Below are 24,512 nucleotides of genomic sequence, written 5' to 3' on the forward strand. Positions count from 1 at the left end.
ACTGCGGCATAGACCTACAGCCTGGGGCGCCCCTGCCTGTGAGCCGCCTATATTCTCTTTCGGAGCCAGAGCGTGAAGCCTTGCAGGACTTCCTTCGCAAGAACCTGGAACGTGGGTTCATTAGACCCTCTACCTCACCCACTGCCGCTCCTGTACTCTTCGTTAAGAAGAAGTGTGGGGAGCTTCGCCTCTGCCATGACTACCGGGCCCTGAATAAGATCACCATCCCAGACCGGTACCCCTTGCCCCTTATTGCAGAATTGCTGGAGCGGGTGCAGGGGGCGCAGATGTTCACCAAACTGGACCTCCGAGGGGCCTACAACTTGATTCGGATCCGTGCTGGGGACGAGTGGAAGACTGCATTCGGGACCCGGTATGGGCAGTTTGAATACCTGGTTATGCCGTTCGGATTATGCAACGCGCCCGCCGTGTTTCAACGGTACATCAACCACGTGTTCCAGGACTTGCTAGACAAATACGTGGTGGTGTACCTAGATGATATTCTGATTTATTCCCGTGACCCAGCCCGTCACGAGAGTCATGTTCGGTCCGTGTTGCAGCGCTTGCGGGAGCACCGCCTGTACGCCAAGCTCAGCAAGTGCGAGTTCCACCAGCGGTCAGTGGACTTCCTTGGACACCGACTCTCCCCTGACGGGGTGCAGATGGACCCTGGGAAGGTGGCTGCGGTTCGAGAGTGGGCAGCGCCCCGGAACCGCAAGGACTTACAGCGGTTCCTAGGGTTCGCCAACTATTACCGGACCTTCATTGCAGATTATGCTCATCGCACCACCCCATTAACCCGACTGCTGCGCCCCAAGACGCCCTTCTCCTGGGATGAGGAGGCTGAAGTGGCATTTCAGGGGTTGAAAGCCTGTTTCCAGAGGGCGCCGATTTTACAGCACCCTGATCCCTCTCGTCCCTTCGTGGTGGAGACTGATGCCTCCAGTACGGCTCTCGGTGCCATCCTGTCTCAGCAACACGGACCCGATGCGCCACTGTTACCCTGCGCTTACTACTCCCGGCAGCTCCTTCCGGCGGAGCGTAACTATACCGTGTGGGAGCGGGAACTACTGGCCATCAAGGTGGCCTTTGAGGTCTGGCGCCATCATCTGGAGGGGGCACGACACCCGGTGGAAGTGAGAACGGACCACCGGAATCTGGAGTACCTCCAGACCACCCGCAAGTTGAACCAAAGGCAGATCCGGTGGGCGCTGTTTTTCTCCCGGTTCCAGTTCCGGATCCGCTACATCCCTAGCTCCCAAAACCGGAAAGCGGATGCCCTGTCCCGGAAACCCGAGGACGTCGCAGACACTGTACAGCAGGCAGTACCGACGACTATCTTACCACCAGCCGCATTCCTGGCCACTCAGGAGGCCAAGCCGCTGCAGGCTCGGGTGCGAGAACAGCAACGGGTCGACGCTTGGGCACAGGAACGGCTCCGGGAACTGTCTGACGGGTCATGCCCTCGATATCCTGGGCTGGCCCTGCACCAGGGCCTACTGCTGCACCAGGGTCGTCTATACATCCCACCAGGACCATTGCGGGCTGAGGTTCTCCAGATGTCCCACGATGCCCCAGCAGCAGGGCACTTTGGGCGGTACCGGACCACCCATCTGGTAAGCCGGGAGTTCTGGTGGCCCCGCCTGAAGGCTGATGTGGCACGCTATGTTGCTGGTTGCGACGTCTGCCGGCGGGCCAAGGGTCCTACCGGGCGACCCCCCGGTCTGCTCCAGCCATTACCAGTCCCACCGCGTCCCTGGCACACGGTCTCGCTGGACTTTGTGGTGGACTTGCCCCCATCTCGTCACTGTACCTGCCTCCTGGTTTTCACGGACCATTTCACTAAGATGGTGCACTGTGCCCCCTGCCCGTCCATACCCACAGCTAAGGAAACGGCTCAGCTGTACTTGCAGCACATCTTCCGCCTGCATGGCCTGCCCGAGCGTGTGGTTTCTGACCGCGGCGTCCAGTTCACATCCCACTTCTGGCGAGCCCTGCACCAGACCCTTGGGACGGAGGTCTGTCTATCTTCGGCCCACCACCCGCAGACCGATGGCCAGACGGAAAGGGCAAATGCGGTGCTGGAGCAGTACCTCCGGTGTTACTGCAGTTTCCAGCAGGATGACTGGGTCGATCACTTGCCATTGGCGGAGTTCGCCTACAACAATGCAGTGAACGCCTCCACCCAGCAGACCCCGTTCCAGGCCTCCTACGGCTACCATCCTCGTTTGTTCCCGGACGTGCTGCCAGCTTCCGCGGTCCCCGCAGTGACAGACTGGCTTCAGGAGCTTCAGTCCCAGCAACAATTATTGATGGAGCAACTGCGCCAGGCCAAGGACGCATACAAGGCCCAGGCTGACCGACATCGTCAGGAGGGGCCAGAACTCCATGTTGGCGATCGGGTGTGGCTCTCTACCCGTCACCTGCATCCTTCTCGGCCCTCACGAAAGCTGGATGCACGGTTTGCCGGCCCATTCACCATCACTGCGCAGGTGTCGCCGGTGGCGTTTCGCCTCCAGTTACCTCCATCGCTCAAGGTTCACCCAGTATTCCACCGGTCCCTACTTAGTCCAGTCGCCCCGCCCGACGAGTTCCACCCGGACAATCCACGACCGCAGCCAGTTTTGGTTGAGGGGGAGCCTGAGTACGAGGTGGAGCGCATTCTCGACTCACGATACCGCAGGGGGAAGCTCCAATACCTCATTGACTGGAAGGGGTATGGGCCTGAGGATCGTTCATGGGAACCAGCGGGAAACGTCCACGCACCTGCCTGCCTCCGTGATTTCCATGCAACTTACCCCAGCAAGCCTGGTCCGGCCCCTCGGTTGAGGGGGAGGCCTGGGAGGGGGGATGGTGTGATGGCCTGGGAGTCAGACTCTGATGCTGAACCTGAGGGATCCCAGCCTGCACAGGATTCCCCGCCTCCAGAACCAGCTGAGCCGGGGCCAGGGCTTGAGCCTGAAGGATCCCCACCTGTGCTGGATCCCCAGGTGCAGGCATCAGCAGAGTCTGCTCTGGCTCCTGATGGGAGGGAGGACCCATTGCCTGCAGGTGCTCCACTCCCAGCCTCTGCAGAGGAAGCTGAGGCATCCCCTGGGTCCAGTAACCCACCAGCCTCTCCTGAGCTACAGAGGCTCAGGGCAGAGAGGCGAAGGGAGTTAAGTGTCTGCAGGAGGAGTGCTCGCCTCCAGGCCCGGAGGAGAGGCGAGTCTCCGGAGGATCGGGACCGCCCTAAGCATAGGGCCAGATAAAAGCCAGCCAGACCCAGCCCAAGTTGCGTGAGCAACTTAGTTGCAAGCGTGTGCTCAACCTGCAACCTTGTGCCTGAACCTGCCTTGGACCTTGACCTGCTCCCTGCCTTGCTCCCCGCCGGATTGACCTCCTTTGGACCCCTAGACCCAGGACTGGACTTGGACCTCGCTTCATGGACAAACCCTTGGGGCCAGCACAGCCTTAGTGGGCAGCATCCGGCCCATGGGTCAGAGGTTGCTGACCTCTGCTCTATCCACTTGCCTAGCACTTATATGGTTTCTCCCCTGTATGAGTTTGTTGATGTTTTGTAAGACATCCACTCCGACTGAAGCTCTTTCCACACTCCATGCATTGAAATGCTTTCTCCCTTGTGTGAGTCCGTTGATGTTTTCTTAATGCTCCACTGTGAATGAAGCTCTTTCGACACTCCATGCATTTAAATGGTTTCTCCCCCGTGTGAGTCCGTTGATGAATTCTAAGTGTTCCACTCTTAGGGAAGCTCTTTCCACACTCCATACATTTAAATGGTTTCTCCCCCGTGTGAGTCCGTTGATGAATCCTAAGTGTTCCACTCTTAGTGAAGCTCTTTCCACACTCCATGCATTTAAATGGTTTCTCCCCCGTGTGAGTCCGTTGATGAATTCTAAGTCTTCCACTCTCAGTGAAGCTATTTCCACACTCCATGCATTTAAAAGGTTTCTCCCCCGTGTGAGTCCGTTGATGAATTCTAAGGTTTCCTTTCTGACTGTAGCTCTTTCCACACTCCATGCATTTAAATGGTTTCTCCCCCGTGTGAGTCCGTTGATGAATTCTAAGTGTTCCACTCTTAGTGAAGCTTTTTCCACACTCCATGCATTTAAATGGTTTCTCCCCCGTGTGAGTCCGTTGATGAATTCTAAGTGTTCCACTCTTAGTGAAGCTCTTTCCACACTCCATGCATTTAAATGGTTTCTCCCCCGTGTGAGTCCGTTGATGAATTCTAAGGTTTCCTTTCTGACTGTAGCTCTTTCCACACTCCATGCATTTAAATGGTTTCTCCCCCGTGTGAGTCCGTTGATGTTTCGTTAATGTTCCACTGTGAATGAAGCTTGTTCCACACTCCATGCATTTAAATGTTTTCCCCCCCATGTGAGTCTGTTGATGAATTCTAAGGTTTCCTTTCTGACTATAGCTCTTTCCACACTCCATGCATTTAAATGGTTTCTCCCGCGTGTGAGTCTGTTGATGTTTTCTTAATGTTCCACTCTTAGTGAAGCTTGTTCCACACTCCATGCATTTAAATGGTTTCTCCCCCGTGTGAGTCTGTTGATGAATTCTAAGGTTTCCTTTCTGACCATAGCTCTTTCCACACTCCATGCATTTAAATGGTTTCTCCCCCGTGTGAGTCCGTTGATGAATTCTAAGCTTTCCACTGTGAATGAAGCTCTTTCCACACTCCATGCATTTAAATGGTTTCTCCCCCGTGTGAGTCCGTTGATGAATTCTAAGTGTTCCACTCTCAGTGAAGCTCTTTCCACACTCCATGCATTTAAATGGTTTCTCCCCCGTGTGAGTCCGTTGATGAATTCTAAGTGTTCCACTCTTAGTGAAGCTTGTTCCACACTCCATGCATTTAAATGGTTTCTCCCCCGTGTGAGTCCTTTGATGAGTTCTAAGTGTTCCACTCTCATTGAAGCTCTTTCCACACTCCATGCATTTAAATGGTTTCTCCCCTGTGTGAGTCCGTTGATGAATTCTAAGGTTTCCTTTCTGACTATAGCTCTTTCCACACTCCATGCATTTAAATGGTTTCTCCCCCGTGTGAGTCCGTTGATGAATTCTAAGTGTTCTACTCTCAGTGAAGCTCTTTCCACACTCCATGCATTTAAATGGTTTCTCCCCCGTGTGAGTCCGTTGATGAATTCTAAGGTGTCCATTCTGACTGTAGCTCTTTCCACACTCAATACATTTAAATGGTTTCTCTCCTGTGAGAGTTTGTTGGTGTTTTCTAAGTGTTCCTCTGTCAGTGAAGCTCTTTCCACACTCCATGCTTTCAAATTGTTTATCCTCTCCCTTTTCACACTCCATGTATTTAAATGGTTTCTTCGTTATTCCTATTGAACATGGCCCACCAGACTTTTGACTGTCTTCTCCATTGTCTTCTTTCGACCAGGGGAATGGGGAGAAAATCCTATTTGTTTTCTAGGAAGAGAACAGAGGAATATTACACACATCAGTCATCTCATACATTCTCTCCTGTCCTACTTATGTTTTAGGAAAGGCAAATGAAATAAATTAAATAATGGTAATACATCATCAGCCTTTCATAACCCTTAATAATCGTTTATGAACCAGCATTATCTCAGAATATGGTTGAACTGTGGGGTTTACTTTTTATAAAAAGTGGTTTCCCACAGGAAAGGGCGCTGCTCTATGTCCCTGAACCTGCTCACTATTCATCAGGGTCCTAAGTTCATCATGAAGTTCTTAATACTCTGCACAATAATCCTCGACCCCCTGCTGAGTGTGGGCACCTTGGATTTATAGTGTTATGGTCCGGATACCAATCATAATCCCTGGGAAATTTCTCAAGAGCCCTTAAGATCCAGTTAAACCAACTCCCAAATAACACTGAGCCCTAGAGCAGCGGTGGCGAACCCATGGCACGCGTGCACAGTGGGCACACGGAGCCCTCACTGCTGGCACTTTGGTTTTGTTGTTTTTTCCATTTGTGCTCCCGCTCCTCCCCATGCTACTGCAGGCATCCGGAACTGTTTTTTCCTCTTTTTTTTTGCTGGTAGACGGCAATTCTGTTTTGCGATTGGTCTGTTTCTGATTGGGTGTTACAGCGTTCGTTATTTTACCCTCATGATTTTTTTCTTGCACTTTTTCAATGCTGCGTGGTAGTTCCCAGCTCCCCCCCCCCAACTCCAATCCTCCGCAGGCCTGACCTCAAACACAGCCACCTCCTTAAAGGTCAAGAGGGCCTGGAAGAAGAAGAGGAAGAAGACAGAGCTTCTCTTAGATGCCCACCATCCTGACTCAACACAGAGGGAGGCTGGGTGCTCCCACCTGTGCCTCTTCCCTCCCACCTGCTCCCGTTGCTCTTTTGCTACCTGAGGAAGCTTACTGGCTCTTCTTTCCACTCCAGTGATAAGAAGAGACTGTTCAGAATGTGTATGAGAGGCCATTGTTCTGCCTATAGCCGATTCAGAGGAAGAGGAGGCGTAAACTGGGCCACTTCTGGGACTCTCTCAGCTGTTGACAAGATGCACCTCAATGCAGGGAGCAGCTCTTTAAGGAAAACAATGAAGAAATTATTATTATTATTTTTATTATTAATTGAATTTATATACCGTCCTATACCCGGAAGTCTCAGGGTGGTTCACAGAAAGATGGATTTAATTAGGGTGGGATACATTTACACACATAGCATACCTGTTACAAATTACAAATATCAATACAAATGAACTAATACGCATACATTCTAATTACAAAAGCAGAGAACTGGAAGGATGTAATCCTTTCTACAGGAACTTTACAATACTAAAAACTGCCTGTCTTTAGGGGACATTCAGGTTCAACTCCCAAACTCTTAATGAAGCTTCGCAAAAAGCATTACGGTCAGTACCTCTGCAGACCTCGCTTTTCCTTTCCTTCGAACAGCCATCCAGGAAACTAGTTTCTGACCCTTTGATACTTTTAGAATAAAGAAAATAAGACAAACCCCTAAATTATGGGCAGAATTTGCCATTGGAAGAAAAGCAATATCTGTAGGGCACCAGGGTGCAGAAGCCGCATCCAAGCTGAGCAGATGGAAATATTTAGAGCACTCTATGCACTAACATAACATAACATTTGAATTATGGTGCTGGAGGAGACTCTTGAGAGTCCCATGGACTGCAAAAAGATCAAAATTATCCATCCTTAAAGAAATCAGCCCTGAGTGCTCACTGGAAGGGCAGATCCTGAAGTTGAGGCTCCAGTACTTTGGCCACCTCATGAGAAGAGAAGACTCCCTGGAAAAGACCCTGATGTTGGGGAAGATGGAGGGCACAAGGAGAAGGGGACGACAGAGGATGAGATGGTTGGACAGTGTTCTGGAAGCGACTGGCATGAGTTTGGCTAAACTGCAGGAGGCAGTGAAAGATAGGTGTGCCTGGTGTGCTCTGGTCCATGGGGTCACGAAGAGTCAGACACGACTGAATGACTGAACAACAACAACAACAACAACAACAACAACAACAAATGCATCAACATGGATTGTAGTTTAGGGGACAGAAATATGAAGTTCAGTGGCTTATGGCCCCCTAGTCCTTCCTCTTACGAACCTGTGTGTTTGTGTTCATGTGTTTGCCCTTTAATCTTCCATACACTGTGAGGAAGGACAGGAGGAGAAATAATCAGGGGGTCCAAACTGGCCACAGGGCATCCCTCCTGAGCATGGGGATGTGAGACTGGGTCTCCCTTGTGTAAGCCCAGCAATCAAACTGCAGGGTGGGGAAACCTCAGACCCAGGGACTGAATTGGCCCTCAAGTCATCTCTCTCTTCCCCAAGAATTTCCCCAGTGCCACACCCTCTTTACAAAGCTTCTCCGCTGCCTCCTGGGGGTGGGGGCTTTTGTGTGGCTGGAAAAAATCCCTGGAAGGCAGGAAGCTCATGGGCAAAGCTCAGAGTCAGCTCCATAGCTCCACCAACTCTGTCCTCTGGCCCTGCCCATCAATGGAAAGTGGCCCCTGGAAGGCTGCTCAGGAGCGAATGTGGCCCTCAGGCTCGATAATGGTGTCCACCCCTATTCCAAACATGAATCAGGCTCTCATCCTGGCTGACCTTGCTGGGTTCTTTTGTGAGTGTTGCCCAGGTGGTGGGCTTTGGATCACCTACAGCAGGGGTGGCCAACTCCCCAGAGACTGTGATCTACTCACAGAGTTAAAAACTGGCAGTGATCTACCCCTTTTTGTGGGGTTCAGGTCAAAGTTGCTGAGCTTTTCTTAGGAAGGAGGAAGGCCCATGGGGGGGAGGTTTGGTCCAAGTTTGTGGAGTTTTTTCAGGGAGGAGGTAAAATGTTGAGCTTTTTTAGGCAAGCCACAGTTGTTCAGCTTCTTTGGGGGGAGCCAGTGATCTACCAGTGATTTACCACAGACATCCTGGCTCACCTTGCAGGGTTCTTGTGTGAGCATTGCCCAGGTGGTGGGCTTTGGATCACCTACAGTATTATAAGGCCCTCCAGGCAACCTGGATGGGGACGAGGCCAGGCAGGATTGAGGCTGGCAGCACCGGCAGAGAAAGTCCCTCAGCACCTCTGCGCTGGGCCAATCCTGCAAGACAGGCCAGATCTCCAACCCCTGGGTGCTTTGAATCTCCTTTCCCCAAGAGGATATCTGGAGAAGCCTCTTTTTGGAAAGAAACAGCATCAAAATATGCGCAAGGGGGAGAGATAAATCTCCTTCCCCCCCTTTCCTTCAATTCCAGCTGGGGAGGGGGCATTTCTTTAATTCCTCCAGGTTTTGCCCTGATGTTGGGAAAGATGGAGGGCACAAGGAGAAGGGGACGGCAGAGGATGAGATGGTTGGACAGTGTTCTCGAAGATACTAACATGAGTTTGGCCAAACTGCGGGAGGCAGTGAAGGATAGGCGTGCCTGGCGTGCTCTGGTCCATGGGGTCACAAGGAGTCGCACACGACTGAACAACAACAACAAAACCTTTTGTAAAAAGAGGGAGCTGATGGAGAAAGTTATGGGGTGGGGGGAGTGCAGCTCAGTGGTAGAGTAGTTGCTTTGCATGCAGAAGGTCTCGGATTCCTATTTTCACGTTTGGTGGGAGTGTACCGTGGTCCACACCTTCTGGGGGAAAGTTTTTTATCTGACCGCTAAAATCACTAAACAATCTATCCGTACTCATACAGCATTTGCCTTAATATAACAATATTTGACCCCATATTCTAGGCTTCAATCTAAAGAATTAATTTGCTCTCTGTTCACAAACAATAGAGGCTTGGATTAATAACATATGGACCATTGCTTTATCTATCAGAACGCCTCACATACCATTGATGTCTAATCAAATGCATCTCCAAAAAAAAGGATACCTTTGACACAATCTTAATGCCACCATCATCATCATCATCATGGAGGTATTTGTTGAGTAATTCTCCTCCATGACTTCCTTGTGCAGTTGTACATCTTAGATAAAAGTTTTTCTTTATTTTTTTATAATATTTTTATTCAATTTTCTACAAGAGTAACAAAAGTCAAAGCAATTAACAAAAACAAAAAAAGAAAAACATACACAAAAACAATATCAAATCCATAACATAGGATTCTCCGAATCCCGTGACTTCCCTCCCTGCCCCTCCCCTGGTTCTTCAGATTTCCTTTTCAACTGCATAACATTTCTACTCCAAGTACTTCCCCCCCCCGCCGCAAATTTTCTATACTATCTCTACCATTACATGTGTTCTTAAAATCCTGCCAATATATCAAACTGTTTACAATACTTTTGCAAATATATAATTAACATTTCCCATTCTTTTTTAAATTTCTTGTCATCTTGATTTCTGAGCTTTCCAGTTAGTTTCGCCATTTCAGCATAGTCCATTAACTTGGTTTGCCAATCTTCTTTGGTTGGGACTTCTTCCTCTTTCCATCTTTGGGCTAACAGTATCCAGGCAGCCATCAATTTATTCTGGTCTTTTGGAACCTTTGATCCTACAATACCTAATAAAAAGGCTTTTGGTTTTTAAACAAAGGTTACTTTAAACATTTTTTCCAATTCATTCTTAATCATTTCACAATTTATTTTGACAACCTTACATTTCCACCACATATGATAAAACGTACCCTCTGTTTCTTTACATTTTCAACACTTACTAGATCTTGTTCTATATATTTTTGCTAATTTGACTGGGGTTAGGTACCACCGGTACATCATTTTCATATAATTCTCTTTCAGCAAAGTACATGCAGTAAATTTCGTATCTATCTTTCAAAGCCTTTCCTGTCTATTTTGTTCCAGATGTTTTGCCCATTTTATCATAACACATTTGTCCTATTCCTCTTTGGTGTCCTACTCCAAAAGCAGATTGTACGTTTTTGACAGTAATTTTGTACTATCTTCTACTATTTCTCTCTGAAACTTTGATACATCACAACTAAATCCTTTCTTTTTATCATTTCTAAAAGTTTCATTTAATTGAAAATATTGTAACAGCCTGTTTCGTTTTCTCCAACATCTTCAAAACCTTTAAATTGATTACCCATTTCTGTTAACAGCTCTATATGTCGGCCAGCTTGTCCTTATGTTCATTTTTTTCAATGATGTTGAGCCATCATGGTTTTTTCTGTTCTACGAAGTCTTTGTATTTCTCCCAAACTTTTATCATGACCTTCCAAATCTAACAAATCTACATATTTTAAAGTTATCCAATCCTGGATTCAGCAAATGCAAGATGCTTCATAATATAATCTTAAATCTGGTAGAGAGAAACCTCCTCTATCTTTGACATTTATTAGTAATTTATGTTTTATTCTTGGTTTCTTCCCTCTCCAGATAAATCTTGAGATATAATGATAAATTCATCCTTCTGCAAATTTCTAAAATCCTTTTTATTTCTGTCCAAATAAGGGTCTGGTGGTGACACGGGTGGCGCTGTGGGTTAAACCACAGAGCCTAGGGCTTGCTGATCAGAAGGTTGGTGGTTCAAATCCCCGCAGCAGGGTGAGCGCCCGTTGCTCGGTCCCTGCTCCTGCCCACCTAGCAGTTCGAAAGCATGTCAAAGTGCAAGTAGATAAATAGGTACCGCTCTGGTGGGAAGGTAAATGCCGTTTCCGTGCGCTGCTCTGGTTCGCCAGAAGCGGCTTTGTCATGCTGGCCAAATGACCCAGAAGCTGTACGGTGGTTCCCTCGGCCAGTAACGTGAGATGAGCGCCGCAACCCTAGAGTCGGACACGACTGGACCTAATGGTCAGGGGTCCCTTTACCTTTTTAGGGGGTCTGGTGATTTCTGTTTCAGTGTTATCTGAAGAAGTGTGCATGCACACGAAAGCTCATACCAATAACAAACTTATTTGGTCTCTAAGGTGCTACTGGAAGGAATTTTGTTTACATAATTTTTCAGTTATCTTGAAATACATTAATATTCTTAGCTGTCAACCATATTCCCAAATATTTAACACACGCACATGTCTTATGCTGCATCTCCTTTTTGTCTTCCTCTGAAACATTATTTACTAAGAGTTTAGTCTTATTTTTATTCAATTTAAAATGTGATACCTGCCCAAATTCCTGTATTTTTTCTAATACCGCATTTTTCACTCCATAGGGCGCACCGGACCATAGGGCGCACCGGACCAAAGGGCGCACCTCATTTTCAGAGGAAACCCAGAAATTTTTCCCCCTGGTTTTTCTCCTTTGAAAGCCGTTTTTTTGAGGATCAGCTAAAAGTTTAGCAACTTTTTTACAAAGAGAAAAACCCTGTTTTTTTGAGGGTGAACTAAAAGTTTTGCAGCTTTTTTGCAAAGGGAAAAGCCCTGGTTTTTTGAGGATCAGCTAAAAGTTTTGCAGCTTTTTTTGCAAAGGGGGAAAAGAAAGAGGAAAAGCTCCGTTTTAGAAGGGCTCTTCCCTTTTTGCAGCGATGAGATCGAGGCAGCCTTGAGGGAGGGGGGAGCAGAAGCCATTTGCTGCCTGAGAGGAACCAGAGAAGAGTGCTTCCCTCCCTCCCAAAGGAGCCCTACAGGGACTCTGAGCAGTCACCTGGGGACAACTATGTCCTCCCCACCAAAAAAGAAAGGTGTGGACTTAGACACAGCCTCCCCAACACTGTTTTATGGATTGGGGCACATGCAGCAACCGGTTGGACAACAGCCACAAAACGGTTGCCTTTGTTAAGATAACACAGATCACACCGCCATTCAGATGAGAAGCAAGCCAGAAGCCCTTCAATAATACCCATTGTGATCTGCTGGCAGGAGGACTTCCTAGGAGCATGTCCAGTTGCGAAGGTGGAGGGAGGCTTCCCACCCTCAGGGCCCAGAGGTGGCTCCTGCTGGTGGATTTGGAGGAAGTTGACCCTTAGCAATCTCGGTTGGGGACCGGCCTGAACCTCCTTCCACATTATACTCATCCATATTGTTTCTCCCCTGTGTCCTTTTTGGGGACAGCATTCTACACACACTTGTGTCACTGTGCCCCCCCCCCCCCGCACATTGCTTTGAGATGCTCTGGAACAGCCCCTTCTTCCCTGTGCCCCCTTCCCTCCTCATGCAAGACGTGCAGCTGGGAACAGAGCCTCTCCTGGTTATGCCACTAAATACCCGTTTTATTTCTCCTGCCACCAAATATATCTATGCACAATCAAAAGAATAGATGAGAGTTTCAAGACTGCCTTGGGCATATAAGTAGGTGCTTTCAGTCTTTCTGTGTCTTCATGGTTCCATTATTGCAATTATATCGGGGGGGGGGGTTATGCTGCTGTTGCTACAATATTAATCTAATTCTGTTTCCAAAGCGACACCCCCAGTCTCAGCTCCAATTTGTGCAACTCTCCATCCCCAGATACAAACATTCCCAACTCCCTCCAGCAAGCACCAAAACCAGCTCACTCTCAGTCCATCCTCATTCAGAAGCAATACTCCAGACTCACACACAGGGGAGCAGCAAGGTAAATTGGTACCCGGGGGCAAAAACATTTTTTGTCACCCCCCCCCCCCGAGGCATAGGAAGGTCAGGTGGTACCCAGTGCGGAAAGTTTCTTGTCACCCCCCCATTGATTCCCCCCCCTCAAAAATGGTTTTATGTTATTTCATATTTTCTTACACAGGAATAATAAAAAGTAATAATAATAAAAAACTTTTATTTATATCCCGCCCTCCCCGGCTGAAGTCAGGCTCAGGGTGGCTAACATCATATACATAACATTCGTATAAAATCAAACAATAATTAAATTCCGTCCTAAAAACATCTCAGAATCAAATTAAAGTCTAATTAGATGGCTTTCCACAGAGTTAGGGTTGGGAACAGTAAGTGCTCCACTGAACTGAAATTTCAGCCTTCACGACATAGGAAAACAGCCAAGTGAACGGCTATTTTGGTGGAGGAGGGTCAAGATATTAACCGATATGCATGAAATTTCATATATAGCTATATAATCTCTAGTATAGTAAGACAAGACCTTTGGAGCAGGCATTTTCAAAAAGGTTTTTTATGAACTGCCCTAGTAGGGCAGTAATTGTTCCTTGATAATTTGACACCCCCTCCATTATGGAACCTGGGTCGGCCAGCCCCCTACGCCACCCCTTGCTACGCTCCTGCTCACACACTCCTCCTCCCTTTTAACATTAGATTAAATATTATATTATGCTTACTATTGTGAAATGTTACCTTCATTACTTTAAATACATGTCTAGACAACATTACATACAAACAACAAAAGCTCACATACGCTGCATGCATTTAAGATTGATTTCCTGTTACTGATGTGAAAGAAAGTGTCAACTTGGAGAGAAACAGGTTCTACACTCTAAAAAGCGTTTCACAATAACCAAAGCAGATTCCACCCTCCTTCTAAAACATTTCTCTTCTTTGAGTTAATTGATGGCCAGTAGAGTATCCACTCTTACAGCTCTTACCTCTCAGTCTTTTGATGGTTTTTAAGACTTCCACTACAACTGAATGTCTATCCCAGGCGTCGGCAAGGTTATCAGGCCATGGGCCGGATCAGCCCCACGGAGTGCCCGTGAGCTGGAAATGCACAGCGCAATGCCGGAAATCGCTTCTGAGCATGCCGTGGCGCTGGAAATCACTTCTGCGCATGCCCAGACGCCGAAGATCGTGCCTGCGCAGAAGCGATTTTCTGCGTCTGGACATGCGCAGAAGCAAATTCTGGCGCCATGCACGGGGGGCTTGCTGAGCGGACAGCTTGGTTGGCGAACGGCTCGTGGGCTGGTGAAACCGCCTTAGTGGGCAGCATCCGGCCCATGGGTCAGAGGTTGCTGACCTCTGCTCTATCCACTTGCCTAGCACTTATATGGTTTCTCCCCTGTATGAGTTTGTTGATGTTTTGTAAGACATCCACTCCGACTGAAGCTCTTTCCACACTCCATGCATTGAAATGCTTTCTCCCTTGTGTGAGTCCGTTGATGTTTTCTTAATGCTCCACTGTGAATGAAGCTCTTTCGACACTCCATGCATTTAAATGGTTTCTCCCCCGTGTGAGTCCGTTGATGAATTCTAAGTGTTCCACTCTTAGGGAAGCTCTTTCCACACTCCATACATTTAAATGGTTTCTCCCCCGTGTGAGTCCGTTGATGAATCCTAAGTGTTCCATTCTTAGTGAAGCTCTTTCCACACTCCATGCATTTAAATGGTTTTTCCCCCGTGTGAGTCCGTTGATGAATTCTAAGTCTTCCACTCTCAGTGAAGCTATTTCCACACTCCATGCATTTAAAAGGTTTCTCCCCCGTGTGAGTCCGTTGATGAATTCTAAGGTGTCCATTCTGACTGAAGCTCTTTCCACACTCCATGCATTTAAATGGTTTCTCCCCCGTGTGAGTCCGTTGATGAATTCTAAGGTTTCCTTTCTGACTGTAGCTCTTTCCACACTCCATGCATTTAAATGGTTTCTCCCCCGTGTGAGTCCGTTGATGAATTCTAAGTGTTCCACTCTTAGTGAAGCTTTTTCCACACTCCATGCATTTAAATGGTTTCTCCCCCGTGTGAGTCCGTTGATGAATTCTAAGTGTTCCACTCTTAGTGAAGCTCTTTCCACACTCCATGCATTTAAATGGTTTCTCCCCCGTGTGAGTCCGTTGATGAATTCTAAGGTTTCCTTTCTGACTGTAGCTCTTTCCACACTCCATGCATTTAAATGGTTTCTCCCGCGTGTGAGTCCGTTGATGTTTCGTTAATGTTCCACTGTGAATGAAGCTTGTTCCACACTCCATGCATTTAAATGTTTTCTCCCCCATGTGAGTCTGTTGATGAATTCTAAGGTTTCCTTTCTGACTATAGCTCTTTCCACACTCCATGCATTTAAATGGTTTCTCCCGCGTGTGAGTCCGTTGATGTTTTCTTAATGTTCCACTCTTAGTGAAGCTTGTTCCACACTCCATGCATTTAAATGGTTTCTCCCCCGTGTGAGTCTGTTGATGAATTCTAAGGTTTCCTTTCTGACTATAGCTCTTTCCACACTCCATGCATTTAAATGGTTTCTCCCCCGTGTGAGTCCGTTGATGAATTCTAAGCTTTCCACTGTGAATGAAGCTCTTTCCACACTCCATGCATTTAAATGGTTTCTCCCCCGTGTGAGTCCGTTGATGAATTCTAAGTGTTCCACTCTCAGTGAAGCTCTTTCCACACTCCATGCATTTAAATGGTTTCTCCCCCGTGTGAGTCCGTTGATGAATTCTAAGTGTTCCACTCTTAGTGAAGCTTGTTCCACACTCCATGCATTTAAATGGTTTCTCCCCCGTGTGAGTCCTTTGATGAGTTCTAAGTGTTCCACTCTCATTGAAGCTCTTTCCACACTCCATGCATTTAAATGGTTTCTCCCCTGTGTGAGTCCGTTGATGAATTCTAAGGTTTCCTTTCTGACTATAGCTCTTTCCACACTCCATGCATTTAAATGGTTTCTCCCCCGTGTGAGTCCGTTGATGAATTCTAAGTGTTCTACTCTCAGTGAAGCTCTTTCCACACTCCATGCATTTAAATGGTTTCTCCCCCGTGTGAGTCCGTTGATGAATTCTAAGGTGTCCATTCTGACTGTAGCTCTTTCCACACTCAATACATTTAAATGGTTTCTCTCCTGTGAGAGTTTGTTGGTGATTTCTAAGTGTTCCTCTGTCAGTGAAGCTCTTTCCACACTCCATGCTTTCAAATTGTTTATCCTCTCCCTTTTCACACTCCATGTATTTAAATGGTTTCTTCGTTATTCCTATTGAACATGGCCCACCAGACTTTTGACTGTCTTCTCCATTGTCTTCTTTCGACCAGGGGAATGGGGAGAAAATCCTATTTGTTTTCTAGGAAGAGAACAGAGGAATATTACACACATCAGTCATCTCATACATTCTCTCCTGTCCTACTTATGTTTTAGGAAAGGCAAATGAAATAAATTAAATAATGGTAATACATCATCAGCCTTTCATAACCCTTAATAATCGTTTATGAACCAGCATTATCTCAGAATATGGTTGAACTGTGGGGTTTACTTTTTATAAAAAGTGGTTTCCCACAGGAAAGGGAGCTGCTGTATGTCCCTGAACCTGCTCACTATTCATCAGGGTCCTAAGTTCATCATGAAGTTCTTAATACTCTGCACAATAATCCTCGACCCCCTGCTGAGTGTGGGCACCTTGGATTTATAGTGTTATGGTCCGGATACCAATCATAATCCCTGGGAAATTTCTCAAGAGCCCTTAAGATCCAGTTAAACCAACTCCCAAATAACACTGAGCCCTAGAGCAGCGGTGGCGAACCCATGGCACGCGTGCACAGTGGGCACACGGAGCCCTCACTGCTGGCACTTTGGTTTTGTTGTTTTTTCCATTTGTGCTCCCGCTCCTCCCCATGCTACTGCAGGCATCCGGAACTGTTTTTTCCTCTTTTTTTTTGCTGGTAGACGGCAATTCTGTTTTGCGATTGGTCTGTTTCTGATTGGGTGTTACAGCGTTCGTTATTTTACCCTCATGATTTTTTTCTTGCACTTTTTCAATGCTGCGTGGTAGTTCCCAGCTCCCCCCCCCCCAACTCCAATCCTCCGCAGGCCTGACCTCAAACACAGCCACCTCCTTAAAGGTCAAGAGGGCCTGGAAGAAGAAGAGGAAGAAGACAGAGCTTCTCTTAGATGCCCACCATCCTGACTCAACACAGAGGGAGGCTGGGTGCTCCCACCTGTGCCTCTTCCCTCCCACCTGCTCCCGTTGCTCTTTTGCTACCTGAGGAAGCTTACTGGCTCTTCTTTCCACTCCAGTGATAAGAAGAGACTGTTCAGAATGTGTATGAGAGGCCATTGTTCTGCCTATAGCCGATTCAGAGGAAGAGGAGGCGTAAACTGGGCCACTTCTGGGACTCTCTCAGCTGTTGACAAGATGCACCTCAATGCAGGGAGCAGCTCTTTAAGGAAAACAATGAAGAAATTATTATTATTATTTTTATTATTAATTGAATTTATATACCGTCCTATACCCGGAAGTCTCAGGGTGGTTCACAGAAAGATGGATTTAATTAGGGTGGGATACATTTACACACATAGCATACCTGTTACAAATTACAAATATCAATACAAATGAACTAATACGCATACATTCTAATTACAAAAGCAGAGAACTGGAAGGATGTAATCCTTTCTACAGGAACTTTACAATACTAAAAACTGCCTGTCTTTAGGGGACATTCAGGTTCAACTCCCAAACTCTTAATGAAGCTTCGCAAAAAGCATTACGGTCAGTACCTCTGCAGACCTCGCTTTTCCTTTCCTTCGAACAGCCATCCAGGAAACTAGTTTCTGACCCTTTGATACTTTTAGAATAAAGAAAATAAGACAAACCCCTAAATTATGGGCAGAATTTGCCATTGGAAGAAAAGCAATATCTGTAGGGCACCAGGGTGCAGAAGCCGCATCCAAGCTGAGCAGATGGAAATATTTAGAGCACTCTATGCACTAACATAACATAACATTTGAATTATGGTGCTGGAGGAGACTCTTGAGAGTCCCATGGACTGCAAAAAGATCAAAATTATCCATCCTTAAAGAAATCAGCCCTGAGTGCTCACTGGAAGGGCAGATCCTGAAGTTGAGGCTCCAGTACTTTGGCCACCTCATGAGAAGAGAAGACTCCCTGGAAAAGACCCTGATGTTGGGGAAGATGGAGGGCACAAGGAGAAGGGGACGACAGAGGATGAGATGGTTGGACAGTGTTCTGGAAGCGACTGGCATGAGTTTGGCTAAACTGCAGGAGGCAGTGAAAGATAGGTGTGCCTGGTGTGCTCTGGTCCATGGGGTCACGAAGAGTCAGACACGACTGAATGACTGAACAACAACAACAACAACAACAACAACAACAAATGCATCAACATGGATTGTAGTTTAGGGGACAGAAATATGAAGTTCAGTGGCTTATGGCCCCCTAGTCCTTCCTCTTACGAACCTGTGTGTTTGTGTTCATGTGTTTGCCCTTTAATCTTCCATACACTGTGAGGAAGGACAGGAGGAGAAATAATCAGGGGGTCCAAACTGGCCACAGGGCATCCCTCCTGAGCATGGGGATGTGAGACTGGGTCTCCCTTGTGTAAGCCCAGCAATCAAACTGCAGGGTGGGGAAACCTCAGACCCAGGGACTGAATTGGCCCTCAAGTCATCTCTCTCTTCCCCAAGAATTTCCCCAGTGCCACACCCTCTTTACAAAGCTTCTCCGCTGCCTCCTGGGGGGGGGGGGGGCTTTTGTGTGGCTGGAAAAAATCCCTGGAAGGCAGGAAGCTCATGGGCAAAGCTCAGAGTCAGCTCCATAGCTCCACCAACTCTGTCCTCTGGCCCTGCCCATCAATGGAAAGTGGCCCCTGGAAGGCTGCTCAGGAGCGAATGTGGCCCTCAGGCTCGATAATGGTGTCCACCCCTATTCCAAACATGAATCAGGCTCTCATCCTGGCTGACCTTGCTGGGTTCTTTTGTGAGTGTTGCCCAGGTGGTGGGCTTTGGATCACCTACAGCAGGGGTGGCCAACTCCCCAGAGACTGTGATCTACTCACAGAGTTAAAAACTGGCAGTGATCTACCCCTTTTTGTGGGGTTCAGGTCAAAGTTGCTGAGCTTTTCTTAGGAAGGAGGAAGGCCCATGGGGGGGGGGGGTTTGGTCCAAGTTTGTGGAGTTTTTTCAGGGAGGAGGTAAAATGTTGAGCTTTTTTAGGCAAGCCACAGTTGTTCAGCTTCTTTGGGGGGAGCCAGTGATCTACCAGTGATTTACCACAGACATCCTGGCTCACCTTGCAGGGTTCTTGTGTGAGCATTGCCCAGGTGGTGGGCTTTGGATCACCTACAGTATTATAAGGCCCTCCAGGCAACCTGGATGGGGACGAGGCCAGGCAGGATTGAGGCTGGCAGCACCGGCAGAGAAAGTCCCTCAGCACCTCTGCGCTGGGCCAATCCTGCAAGACAGGCCAGATCTCCCACCCCTGGGTGCTTTGAATCTCCTTTCCCCAAGAGGATATCTGGAGAAGCCTCTTTTTGGAAAGAAACAGCATCAAAATATGCGCAAGGGGGAGAGATAAATCTCCTTCCCCCCCTTTCCTTCAATTCCAGCTGGGGAGGGGGCATTTCTTTAATTCCTCCAGGTTTTGCCTTGAAGCTTTTAAAATGGCTCCTCAGACCTTGATCAGCTTCAAATCCTGCCATCCCTGGGCCCATTTCCCATGCCAAGCAGGAGGAAAACTGATGAGGTGCTTTTTCATGCTTCAGGAAATTGAAAATGCGCCTCTTTCCTCCAGTATTGGGGAACAAAAGCAGCACAGCAACCCCCCCCCCCCAACATGGGAAACCCAACAAGGCTCTTTCCTTTGTGCCAAAGCAACCTCAGCCTCCCAGACTAGGATTTCTGAAAGGGGAGCTGGGGGGGGGGCTCCCCCTTCCTTAGCCTCTTTCTTACTAAGGAAGCTCCCGATTTCCCTTGACATTGCCCATCCCTCACCCCCCCCCCAACTCGAAATCTCCTCCCTCTCTCCCAATCCAGACGTGACTCTGTTCTCCAGCTGCTTCCACTTCCTCTCCCCTGCTTGCCCTCCTGATCTGCGCCCCACTGAGGCAGGGGCTTCAGCAGCAGATTTCGGGGGGTGGGGGGGCTTTAGAAAACAACATCAAAATCTTTGCGGGCGGAGACATTTCTTTAATTCCTCCAGTCTTTGCCTGCATCCAGCCCCCCCCCCCGCCCCGATCCCTACAGTTAAAGGACGGAGCCCCTCCCTGCTTTCCTCCCCCCCCCAATCCTCCCGCCTCCTTTCCCAGCCGCCCTGTTTGTGGATTCAGAAAGAGGGAAAGCAAATCCTTCTCCCACCCCCAACTCCAAATAACCCCCCAATATGCGGCACCTCTTTCTCCTCTTCTCCAAGTCCGCTTCTCTTCCGGGAATGAGGATGGAGACCCCTACCCTCCAAATAGTCTCCCCCCCCCAAAAAAAACTTCCTGCCTCTCTAGGAAGCGGAGCTCATTGACTCAGAGGGAGGGGGAGAGGGAGGAGATCCCCCTCCCCCTCCCTGCAAACAGAAATTCCCAGCCAGCAAGCTCCATATTCCCATTTATTTAGTGAGAAATTCGTGCGTTCAATTCCTGGCAGCGCCAGCGAAAGACGACCCCCCACCCCCCAATTTCTGAAAAGCCTCTTCCCGGGAAAGGGGTTTAGAGCAGGAACTTAAGACAACCCTAAAGGCTGGTCCCTTGTCATTACATTGCTTTCCTCCCAAGAAGCAGGCGTCTTTTAATATGGGGACAGCAGTCACGAAATTAAGAGACGCCTGCTTCTTGGGAGGAAAGCAATGACAAACCTAGACAGCATCTTAAAAAGCAGAGACATCACCTTGCCGACAAAGGTCCCTATAGTTAAAGCTATGGTTTTCCCAGTAGTAATGTACGGAAGTGAGAGCTGGACCATCAAGAAGGCTGATCGCCGAAGAATTGATGCTTTTGAATTATGGTGCTGGAGGAGACTCTTGAGAGTCCCATGGATTGCAAAAAGATCAAACTTATCCATCCTTAAAGAAATGAGGCCTGAGTGCTCACTAAAAGGACAGATCCTGAAGTTGAGGCTCCAGTACTTTGGCCACCTCATGAGAAGAGAAGACTCCCTGGGAAAGACCCTGATGTTGGGAAGGATGGAGGGCACAAGGAGAAGGGGACGACAGAGGATGAGATGGTTGGACAGTGTTCTCGAAGCTACTAACATGAGTTTGGCCAAACTGCGAGAGGCAGTGAAGGATAGGCGTGCCTGGCGTGCTCTGGTCCATGGGGTCACGAAGAGTCGGACACGACTGAACGACAAAAACAAAACCATTTGTAAAAAGAGGGAGCTGATGGAGAAAGTTATGGGGTGGGGGAGTGCAGCTCAGTGGTAGAGTAGTTGCTTTGCATGCAGAAGGTCTCGGATTCCTATTTTCACGTTTGGTGGGAGTGTACCGTGGTCCACACCTTCTGGGGGAAAGTTTTTTATCTGACCCCTAAAATCACTAAACAATCTATCCGCCCTCATCCAGCATTTGCCTTAATATAACAATATTTGACCCCATATTCTAGGCTTCAATCTAAAGAATTAATTTGCTCTCTGTTCACAAACAATAGAGGCTTGGATTAATAACATATGGACCATTGCTTTATCTATCAGAACGCCTCACATTCCATTGGTGTCTAATCAAATGCATCTCCAAAAAAAGGATAACTTTGACACAATCTTAATGCCATCATCATCATCATCATCACGGAGGTATTTGTTGAGTAATTCTCCTCCATGACTTCCTTGTGCAGTTGTACATTTTAGATAAAAGTTTTTCTTTATTTTTTTATAATATTTTTATTCAATTTTCTACAAGAGTAACAAAAGTAAAAACAATAACAATAACAAAAAAAGAAAAACACACAAAAAAACAATATCAAATCCATAACATAGGATTCTCCGAATCCCGTGACTTCCCTCCCTGCCCCTCCCCTGGTTCTTTAGATTTCCTTTTCAACTGCATAACATTTCTACTCCAAGTTCTCCCCCCCCCCCGCGGCAAATTTTCTATACTATCTCTACCATTACACGTGTTCTTAAAATCCTGCCAATATATCAAACTGTTTACAATACTTTTGCAAATATATAATTAACATTTCCCATTCTTTTTTAAATTTCTTATCTTCTTGATTTCTGAGCTTTCCAGTTAGTTTCGCCATTTCAGCATAATCCATTAACTTGGTTTGCCAATCTTCTTTGGTTGGGACTTCTTCCTCTTTCCATCTTTGGGCTAACAGTATCCAGGCAGCCATCAATATATTCTGGTCTTTTGGAACCTTCCGTCCTATAATACCTAATAAAAAGGCTTTTGGTTTTTAAACAAAGGTTACTTTAAACATTTTTTCCAATTCATTCTTAATCATTTCCCAATTTATTTTGACAACTTTACATTTCCACCACATATGATAAAACGTACCCTCTGTTTCTTTACATTTTCAACACTTACTAGATCTTGTTCTATATATTTTTGCTAATTTGACTGGGGTTCGGTACCAGCGGTACATCATTTTCATATAATTCTCTTTCAGCAAAGTACATGCAGTAAATTTCGTATCTATCTTTCAAAGCCTTTCCTGTCTATATTGTTCCAGATGTTTTGCCCATTTTATCATAACACATTTGTCCTATTCCTCTTTGGTGTCCTACTCCAAAAGCAGATTGTACGTTTTTGACAGTAATTTTGTACTATCTTCTACTATTTCTCTCTGAAACTTTGATACATCACAACTAAATCCTTTCTTTTTATCATTTTTAAAAGTTTCATTTAATTGAAAATATTGTAACAGCCTGTTTCGTTTTCTCCAACATCTTCAAAACCTTTAAATTGATTACCCATTTCTGTTAACAGCTCTATATGTCGGCCAGCTTGTCCTTATGTTCATTTTTTTCAATGATGTTGAGCCACCATGGTGTTTTCTGTTCTACGAAGTCTTTGTATTTCTCCCAAACCTTTATCATGACCTTCCAAATCTAACAAATCTACATATTTTAAAGTTATCCAATCCTGGATTCAGCAAATGCAAGATGCTTCATAATATAATCTTAAATCTGGTAGAGAGAAACCTCCTCTATCTTTGACATTTATTAGTAATTTATGTTTTATTCTTGGTTTCTTCCCTCTCCAGATAAATCTTGAGATATAATGATAAATTCATCCTTCTGCAAATTTCTAAAATCCTTTTTATTTCTGTCCAAATACTGGTCTGGTGGTGACACGGGTGGCGCTGTGGGTTAAACCACAGAGCCTAGGGCTTGCTGATCTGAAGGTTGCTGGTTCAAATCCCCGCAACAGGGTGAGCGCCCGTTGCTCGATCTCTGCTCCTGCTCACCTAACAGTTCAAAAGCATGTCAAAGTGCAAGTAGATAAATAGGTACCGCTCCGGTGGGAAGGTAAACGGCATTTCCATGTGCTGCTCTGGTTTGCCAGAAGCGGCTTCGTCATGCTGGCCACATGACCCAGAAGCTGTACGGCGGTTCCCTCAGCCAGTAACGTGAGATGAACGCCGCAACCCTAGAGTCGGACACGACTGGACCTAATGGTCAGGGGTCCCTTTACCTTTTATGGGGTCTGGTGATTTCTGTTTCAGTGTTATCTGAAGAAGTGTGCATGCACACGAAAGCTCATACCAATAACAAACCTATTTGGTCTCTAAGGTGCTACTGGAAGGAATTTTGTTTACATAATTTTTCAGTTATCTTGAAATACATTAATATTCTTAGCTGTCAACCATATTCCCAAATATTTAACACACACACACACGTCTTATGCTGCATCTCCTTTTTGTCTTCCTCTGAAACATTATTCACTAAGAGTTTAGTCTTATTTTTATTCAATTTAAAATGTGATACCTGTCCAAATTCCTGTATTTTTCCTAATACCACATTTTTCATTCCATGGGGCGCACCGGACCATAGGGCGCACCTCGTTTTTTAGAAGAAACCCAGATTTTTTCCCCCTGGTTTTCCTCCTCTAAAAGCCATTTTTTGAGGATCAGCTAAAAGTTTAGCAACTTTTTTTTGCAAAGAGAAAAACCCTGTCTTTTTGAAGATCAGATAAAAGTTTTGCAGCTTTTTTGCAAAGGGAAAAGCCCTGGGTTTTTTTGAGATTCAGCTAAAAGTTTTGCAGCTGGTGGATTTAGCACTCTCGGTTGGGGACCTGCCTGAACCTCCTTCCACATTATACTCATCCATATTGTTTCTCCCCTGTGTCTTTTTGGGGACAGCATTCTACACACACTTGTGTAACCGTGCCCCCCCCCCACACATTGCTTTGAGATGCTCTGGAACGGCCCCTTCTTCCCTGTGCCCCCTTCCCTCCTCATGCAAGACGTGCAGCTGGGAACAGAGCCTTTCCTGGTTATGCCACTAAATACCCCTTTTATTTCTCCTGCCACCAAATATATCTATGCACAATATATCTATATATCAAAAGAATAGATGAGGCTCTTCATGGTTCCATTATTGCAATTACAACAGTGGGAGTTATGCTGCTGTTGCTACAATATTAATCTAACTCTGCTTCCAAAGCGACA

The 24,512-nt window shown here is 46.7% G+C and overlaps 2 protein-coding genes across 2 annotated transcripts in view; both read right to left on the reverse strand.

The window, feature by feature from the left end:
- Window positions 1-20,382, reverse strand: part of LOC117042994 — a 54,109-nt gene extending 33,727 nt beyond the window's left edge. The window contains 5 exon segments of the mRNA XM_033142616.1: window positions 3,764-5,433; window positions 6,348-6,474; window positions 14,253-16,249; window positions 17,165-17,342; window positions 20,306-20,382. Of these exon segments, the coding sequence (XP_032998507.1) occupies window positions 3,764-5,433; window positions 6,348-6,474; window positions 14,253-16,249; window positions 17,165-17,239 (3,869 nt within the window). The 5' untranslated portion in view covers window positions 17,240-17,342; window positions 20,306-20,382.
- Window positions 1-24,512, reverse strand: part of LOC117042205 (oocyte zinc finger protein XlCOF6-like) — a gene marked incomplete at its 3' end in the record, with an annotated part of 67,856 nt that overhangs the window by 36,262 nt on the left and 7,082 nt on the right. The window lies entirely within an intron of this gene.

The sequence above is a fragment of the Lacerta agilis genome, chromosome 2 (genome assembly GCF_009819535.1).
Source record: "Lacerta agilis isolate rLacAgi1 chromosome 2, rLacAgi1.pri, whole genome shotgun sequence".
NCBI classification, from domain to species: domain Eukaryota; kingdom Metazoa; phylum Chordata; class Lepidosauria; order Squamata; family Lacertidae; genus Lacerta; species Lacerta agilis.